Source organism: Neomonachus schauinslandi, chromosome 6, assembly GCF_002201575.2.
Source record: "Neomonachus schauinslandi chromosome 6, ASM220157v2, whole genome shotgun sequence".
Taxonomy (NCBI): Eukaryota; Metazoa; Chordata; class Mammalia; order Carnivora; family Phocidae; genus Neomonachus; species Neomonachus schauinslandi.
Window position 1 is genome coordinate 4,423,168 of NC_058408.1, and position 8,047 is coordinate 4,431,214.

The 8,047-nt window shown below is 63.3% G+C and overlaps 1 protein-coding gene across 1 annotated transcript; it reads right to left on the bottom strand.

Moving 5' to 3' along the window:
• Positions 1-437: 437 nt before the first annotated feature.
• TAGLN2 (transgelin 2) lies at positions 438-7,499 on the bottom strand. Its single transcript, XM_021681919.2, has 5 exons — positions 7,398-7,499; positions 2,413-2,620; positions 1,871-2,045; positions 1,502-1,604; positions 438-1,217 (listed from the first exon to the last, which is right to left on the bottom strand). Exons 2-5 carry the CDS (start codon positions 2,590-2,592, stop codon positions 1,076-1,078), a joined length of 600 nt encoding a protein of 199 aa, XP_021537594.1. The 5' UTR covers positions 2,593-2,620; positions 7,398-7,499; the 3' UTR covers positions 438-1,075.
• Positions 7,500-8,047: the final 548 nt, after the last annotated feature.

The window sequence follows — 8,047 nt, forward strand, 5'->3', positions numbered from 1 at the left end:
GTGTGGCCAACTCCAGCAGGGGCCACCTTGCCCCAGGCCTGCCTGAGGGGCCTCCCACCAAGACTGGCCAGGACTCAGGCCAGGGCCAGCAGCCAGGCCCACCCTCCTGCCGAGGCGAAGAAGCTGTTCTGGCTGGGCGAGGGGCCCAACCAGGAGCACCAGGTGGGATGCCCAATTCCTAGGCTGGTGTGTGGACACTGCCCACATCTCTCCTGCATTACGGCCCCTGGCCCAACGGCAGCTATCCTCAACCCAACCTCCCCTCCCTTAAAGCCGGGGAGGAAGAGGACAGGGGAGGAACTCGGAAGATGGGTGTGAGGACTGCAGCCTTTCATCTCAAAGCCCTCTCTCCCGCACCAGTCACGGTACTGCCCCCCACATTCCTCCCTTCCCAGTGGAGGGCTCACGGCCCCAGACACAGCCAGAGACCATCCAAAAAAGACAGAGAGATTTATTGAAATCAGCAAACTCAGGGTTTTTGAGCCCCAGCCCATGGTGGGCAGCCGTCCCTCCCTGTCCCCTCACCCCCACCCCTTAGCCACAGCAAGGGAAATGGAAAATGGGAAGCTGAGAGAGCCCCTGCCAGGGGCAGGCTGCCTTGATGTGTGGTGAACACAGCCCGGCTGCGGCTGGGGTGGCAGTCGCCACAGGCCTCTCCCTATAAATTAAGTCCTGTGGCCACAGCTAGGGCCGAGGCCTACTTGTGGAAGTGAGGCCAGGAGGCAGGGTCCCTAACCCCCAGCCAGGGAATGGACTGAGGACAGAGCTCAGGGGGAAAAGAAGCCGAAGGGAAAGAGAAGAGGTATGAGGGTGGGGGGTGGCCAGGCCCCCAAATCTTGGTCCCAGGAGAGAAGAGGCCCGTTGGTCCAGTTTTGGTGGGTTTAAAGAAGGGAATGTATTAGTAAGCACGGGGGAGAGCCTGCCATCGGACACCCCCAGAGGCCGGCCAGGCCAGGCCCCCACCCCGGCCGAGGGGCGTCTGAGAGCCCCAGGGGATCTCAGGGAATGTCACTGCTAAAAAATATATATATATATTAACCATTCGTGGGAAGGCAGGAACAGGGCTGGGGTGGGATCAGAGGATCTGGCGGGGCATCCCGTAGCCGGTCATGCCGGCCTGGGACGCCCCACGGTTGGTGCCCATCTGCAGCCCAATGACGTTCTTGCCCTCTTGCAGCTGGTTGTCCGAGAAGTTCCGAGGGTTCTCCTTAGACTTCCTGGGTGGAAAGGGAGCGCTGGTGAGGAAGAGGCTGGAGGCTGCCCCAGTACGTGTCTTCCCTGGACGGGGCAAGGCTTCGCTGGGGACTTGGGTGCCAGTGTCCACTCTGCCCTTGAGAGGGCTTGAGCTCTCTCAAGCCACCTCTTCGTGTCTCAAAAGGGACAGTCCCTTGCCATCCCAGGAGAGTTGCGAGGACTCCGGGAGATGAGGGACGGGAAAGTGCTTTGTGCGGGACCATCTGCTTGGGACAGGGACAGGCCTGGGCCGCCCTGCCATACTCACTTAGGAAACCAGTTGGGATCCCCAGAGAAAAGTCCATCGTCCCGGGCTACCGCCAGTCCACCCAGGTTCATCAGCGTCCTCTGCACACAGGCCATGTTCTTTCCTGGAAAGGGGGAGGGGGTGTGTTGGCCTCGGCGGCGCTGGGGTCCTGGGAGCCAGGGTCCCACCTCTACCGCTTAGGTCAGCAATTCCCTTTGTCCCCATAGCCTCCTCCACCCCACCCCCCGACATGGCCCATTCCTCCAGGAAATACACGCACACAACCGCTCCTTGTCCTCAGGGTGCCATAAACCTGCCCCCTCCTCCTGGGCAAGATGGCCCGGCCCGGTCTCTGGTGTTCTGGGTGACAGTGCCCTGGCCCTGACCCACCTTCCCAGAGGTCCACAGTCTGGAAGATGTCAGTGGTGTTAATGCCATAGCGCTCGGCCGCCTGCAGGAACTGAGAGATCTGCTCCATCTGCTTGAAGGCCATAGTGGAGGCCTGGATCTTCTTCACTGGGGGCTGTCCCTCGGGGTACAGCCCGTTGATGAGCTCGCACAGCACCTGGGTGAGGACAGCAGGTGTGCAGAGGTGAGGCCATGCTGGCCCCGGAGACAGTGAGCCCCCGCGGTTCCTGTCCTACCTGAAGGCAACTCCTACTCCACCTGGAGTGAGCCCCAGGCTCCTCCCTGCCCGAGCCCAGAGTGTTTGCTGGTCCAGCATCACTGCCGAGAACACACCCTCCCGAGCTTCTTTCCTTGGAGCTATTCTTCCTTGTGTCCCCCACGGCCTCCCCTTTCACTCTGTGAGTCCTCTGCGTGATAGATACCCAGGCTCAGAAGGAAGAAGTAGAACAAGTCCAGGCCCCCCCGGGCCCCCCCAGGCCCCCCACTGCCCCCTGCACTTCCAGGCAGAAGTGCTCAGCTCTCACCGTGCCATCCTTAAGCCAGTTCTGGAAGTTCTCGCGCCCAGGCTGGGGCCGGCCCACATCCTTGCGGCACTGGGTGGTGATCCACTGGATCAGGATCTGCTCCAGGTCCGCATCGTACTGTCTCTCGATCTTCTGCTGCACCTCCCGGCTCAGGCCGTAGGCAGGTCCCCTGTTGGCCATTCCCAAGGGCAGTGCTGGCTGTGGGACTCTGGGCAGAGGATGCGGCCAGGCCTGCAGTCAGTACCCTGCAGCTTGCAGGGACACACTCCATATCCCCAGGGCGGGACCCAGAGGTGGGAACCACTGTCAAATGAGGGGACTCTCACCCTGACTCCGGAGCATGGGCTGAAATAACACTGCTCAGAGCTCTGGGGTTAAGGGCCCATGCAGGCCATCTCTGGCTTCCCCCACCCCCACAACAGGCAGACTGTTACTGAGTCCTGCCACTGGACTTCATTTGAATGGCCCCACTACTAGAATGAAATAGAAAACCCACTGGAATAGAATATGGGGTAAATGAGGCCAAGTCTGGGGGTCCAGCCCCTCATTTGGGGTGGTTAGCTTTAGCAAAGGCAAACTGGTCATTCTAACCCCAGCCCTGGGAAGGAGGAGGACTGGGGGACAGGAGGAAAACATGGCTAGGGAAACTTCTTCCGGGAGCTAGAGAACTAGACACACCCACCCTCAGTTAGCCTCTGGGTTTAACTGAGCACCCACTCTCTGTGCTGGGGACTGTGGAAGAGAAGGAAGTTCTTGGTCCTAGAATGCCAACAGAGAGACAAAGAGAGCACCCAGGAAAAGGTAAGTCTTGTCCATGGTGAATACTGTACAAATCTGCAGTCAGACCCTTGGTCATAGAAACGCAGAGAAGAGTGAGGGCAGAAGCACCCTGGAAGGCTTCCTGGAAGAGGAGGTCTGAGTAGGCCCTTAAAAGATTTCAGCAGACAAAAGGAACTTCCCATGAGGAACCAAGCAATCAAAACCAATCCTACTTCCCCTTCTAGAAGCTATGGTGGGCAGAATAATGGTGCCGCCCAAAGGTGTCTACATCCTAAACCCCAGAACCTGTGAATGTTACGTAGCAAAAAGTGCCTTTGCAGATGGGACTGAATGAAGGGTCTTGACACAGGGAGAGTATGCTGGATCATCCAAGAGGGCCCAGTGTCCTCACAGCAAGGGGCTTTATAAGCGAGGGAGGGAGGCAGGCAAGTCAGAGCGGGAGAAGCAAGAAGAAAGCAGAGTCAGGGGAGAGCCATGCAGGTGCCTCCAGAGGCTGGAAAAGGCAAGGAAAGGGGTTCTCCCCTACACCCCACAAGAAGGAAGACAGCCCTGCTGAGGATTTTAACCTCTGTTGAGGTCTCTAAACTGCACCATGTGAAACGTGTGTGGCTTTAAGTCACTAAATTTGTACTAATTTGTTACAGCAGGAATAGGGAACTAACCCAGGAGTGTGGGTGATATTTTTAGGGAAACTCTGGAGGGGAGGGAGAGTTGGGGAAACACATGGGAGGATTTAACTTCGTTTGAGAACCTGTGCTGGGAAGAAGTGGGCGGTTTCCAGACCGCCGGCCCAGGGGCAGTCTGTCCCCACTTCCTACCTCATTGCCTACGTCCCACTCCCGGGACCCTGTTGAGCAAGTCCCAAAAATGCTACCCATGCCAGGGGCGAGCCAGGAGCACAGAAGGGACAGGACCTCACTCCCTGTCCCCATCCCCTCTGCAGATGAGCTTCCCTTTCCACTGTGAGATCCAGCTAGCTGTCTGCCGCTCAGACAGGGGGATCCCCCAGAACAGGCACCTGTGTGCAAGGACAGGGAGGGGAGACTCCTGCTCCCCACACCCGGCTCCAGGACAGGTCAGACGGTAGGGATGAAGTCACTCTGTCTCACTCTCTCCCACACACCCCAGGTTCCACAGTCCTGCCACCCCCTCCATGGGCCTCGGGGCTCAGCAGAGGAGCCAGGCATGGGGCAGAGCCGCCTCAAACCCCTCCTGCTCTCAGCCTTTGGTCTCAGGCCGGTCCCCTCCCCCACACTCCAACAGCGCTGCTCCTTTCTCCGCCAGCTTATCCAGCAGCACATTTCCGGCAGCGATCCCCCCCTAAATCAGTTATTTTTATACCTCATTAAGACCAGCCCACCCTCACTCCCCCCCAGCCTGAAGGCTGGCCCAGATAAATGTCAGTCTGGGCCTTGACCCACACCACCAGGCACACACACTCTCGGCCGGGGGAGGGCAAGCAGGGAGCAGCCGAGGCCTGCAGAGCAAGGGGGACAAGATTCTCTCCTGCCAGCCCAGCCCCAGCAGCTCAGCCACCACTCGCTCTATCTCAGCCCGGGGGCCCGTGACACACAGAGGCATGGCTGGGAGACCTGGGGGGAAAGGGGGAGGACGGGGCGGAAGCCACCAGTAAGCCCCCTTTTCCCAACCCAATGTCCAGACCTCTCTCCTGGAAGCAGCTTCACTAGGGTCCCCTGGGCCTCGGGGCTGTGTCTCCTTGGAGCCAAGTGGCCTAGGGCCAAGGGATCACGATGGCCCAGGGAGAGAAAGGGCAGAAGAATCATTAACCCGGACACCAGGGTCAGTAGGGGAGAGCAGGCCTGAAGCGCCCCCCCCCCCCCCAGGGGCAGAACAGACTTGGCCTCCCAGCCCCACCTCTGGGCTCCGGGAGGATGCTGGGGGCCCAGCCCCCACTCTGGAGCCTGGACACCAATGGCCGTGTCACAGCCTCCAGCTGCAGCATCTCGGCTCCACTTGGGGGCCACTGCCCTGGGGCCCAGAGGTGCCAGAGCTGTGGGGCTGAGCTCGGGGAAGGGGCGGCCCGGCCAGCCTGCCTGCAGGGGTTTCTCCTCCCCGCCCCCTTGGGCAGCCGCAAGCTGACGGGCCGCGGCTGGTGTGCTGGAGCTGGGGTGGCCCGCCCCAGTGACACCCAGGGGACCTTCCGCAGCCCTCCCTCAAAGGAAGGGAAGAGGGCCAGGTGCCTGCTGGGGTGGGGAGCTGTGTAGGAGATGCCCAGGGCTGGGGATCCGAAGAGAAGACAACAGCCGAACCACTTGGGGGGGGCGGGGGTGAGTTACCCAAGCCAGAGCTGCCTGCAGCTGTGGGAACAGCCCTCACCCCACCCTCAAGATTACAATGGTCCGGGAAGGGGGAGGGGCCCCCCAGACCCTGGGCAGGACGCTCACCTCGCCCCACCCCACGCAGATGTCAAGGGCAAGGGTCCCCGCTGGGGTGGCTGGGGGCCCGGGGCGTCTCACAGGGGAAGACAAAGAGACTCTCCATTCATTGTGCACACAGGTCGCAGGGGAACTTCCCAAGTCCGAATCGGGCTTAGGGCTATTCTGAAGGGGCCAGTGGGGGCCCCTGCCCCCAAAGGGAAGCGCAGAGGGGGCAGGCAGGGCAAGGGTGGTGGACACCTGTGACCGAGGAGCCACCCGCGGCGCAGCCCCTCACCATCACGTCAGCGAGCAGAAGAGAAAGCTGAAGCGGCACAAACAGGAAGCCGCAAGGCTTGCGGGAGGAGGGGTGAGGTGGGGCCGTTGCCATGGCTTCTGTGTACCAAACACAGGAACCCGGCAGGGTGGGGGCACCGGGCAGAAACGCGCACTCAACACACACGCAGGGTGAGGAGGCTGCGTGCACCCGGGCCAGAGGCGGCCTCCGGGGAAAAAGCCCCCCACCCCCCACGGCAGTTCCCGGGTGCAGGCAGGTGCGAGGGATCCCTCCGGGGGGCAGCGGCGGAGGCTAAGGAGGGCGTTTGGAGGCGTGGGAAGTTACAAGTTTGGGGGTAGAGAAGAAATGCTCTTTGAACGGACGGTGTGCTCGGAGTTAGAGAGCCCGCTCCCTGAAAATCCTGGAGGGAGAAGGGCTGGGGCGAAGGAAGGATTCGAGGCCAATCCAGGGGGCAGAGGAGGGCTGGGGCGCTGGAGGGGCGCTGCAGTCGGACAAAGACTACCGGTTGCCTCCCGCAGGGCCGGGCCCCGCAGCCCCACGCTACCGGGGCCTCCCCTGCAGTTGTAGGTCTCCCCGCGCGCGGGACGAGGAAGGAGAAATCGGGAGGGGCGCTGGAGAGGGGGAGCTGTCCCTCCGTCTGGTGCTCTGGAGTCAGAACTCGGGAGAGCCCAGCCAAGTCACAGGGCTCCCCGTACCCGGGACCTCCACAGCCCCCCACGCCCCCCCCACACTCCCGCCACGCTTTCTGCTCCCAGATGCCAGGCTGCCCCAGAACTCCCCGGGCACGGGCTCCAGGAGGCTCCACCGGGCCTGCAAGGCCGGGAAGGCGGCCGTCCACTTCCGGTCCTGCGGGTCCGGCCCCGCCGCCGCGCCTCGCCACACCCTGGGCCGTTACAGGCGGATGAGTCACCCACCGCCCGCCGCTGGGGTGACGCAGTGGTCTGGGCAGCCCGCCCGCCCGCAGCCCCCGCCGGCTTTCCCAGCAGCAGGGGGCGCGGGGTGGGGGCCCTCGCGGGCGCGGGGGCAGGATCGCCCGCAAGCAGCCCCCTCCGCACCCCGCCCGCCGGCGCGGGCGGCAGCCCCCGGAGCCCGAGGTCGGGGGACTGTCCTCCCCGGCCCGTGACCCCGACTCGCCAGCGGGTCAGCGGCGGGAAGAGGAACGGAAAGGGCGGCCTTGGGGCCGCGGAGCGCGGGCAGCTCGCGCACGTGCTCCTGGGACCGGGAAGTGAGGGTCGCGGGGAAGCTCCGAGGGCGCGCCCGCCTTCCGGGCACGCCAGCCAAGCCCCGACGCCCGCCGCTCCTCTCCCCCGAAGGCCGAGTCCCCCCGCTGCTCTGGACGAACGCCCCGTCCGTGCACCCGCAACCTCGTCTGACCTCATCGCCCAGCAACGCCGGGTCGGGGCTTGGGGACAGGACCCGACAGCACGGGGCGAGCAGAGCTGTCGTCGGACCCTCGCCGCATCCGGGGAGCAAGTCGCCAGCGCTGGCCTCCCGCTTCCTGGGGGCGCGCCCCCCGCCCTCCCCCTGCTCACCGTTGGCGGGCCGGCGCGGCACACTCCTGGCAGGGGCTGCGGGCCGAGTGGCGCGCCCGGCCCGGGCCGGGGGGTTTTCAGCGGGCTCCCGCCTCGGACGGGGCGGACCCGGGGCGGGGCGAGCGCCCAGAGGCTTTAAAGGCGCCACAGCGCGGGAGCGGAGGGCAGAGCTTTGGGGAGGGGGGCGGTGCGCGGGAGCCTGGGCGAAAGGATCTGGGGAGTCCGGGCCTACGCGGGCCACAGTAGTGGTCTCTACCCGTGAGAACCGCGGCCTCCAGCCCAGAGCTCTTAAACCTACGCCTTGGTGGGAAGCGTTTCGCCTGGAAGGTTAGCTCAAGACTATGGTCGTGTTTATGTGGGAAGAGACCTCTTGATGTGAAAAGGGTGGTTAGGTGAACGGAAGCGCAGGAAGACCCTCCCGGCCCCCCAAGTGACTAGGGTGTGACAGTACTAGGGCTGCAGGCCAGGGCAGTACCCGCACGTGCCCCTGCTCTCGCCTTCTTCAGGCCTGGGCAGGAACTCACAGTGAGGTCACTCTTCGCCCAGGGCTCAAGGGGTGTGATCAGCCTTGGGACCCAGGGTTCAGATCTGACTTCTCTCCCCTTAGTCTCCTCCTCCCTGACCTGGCGTCTCTTAATCCTGGAGGGATC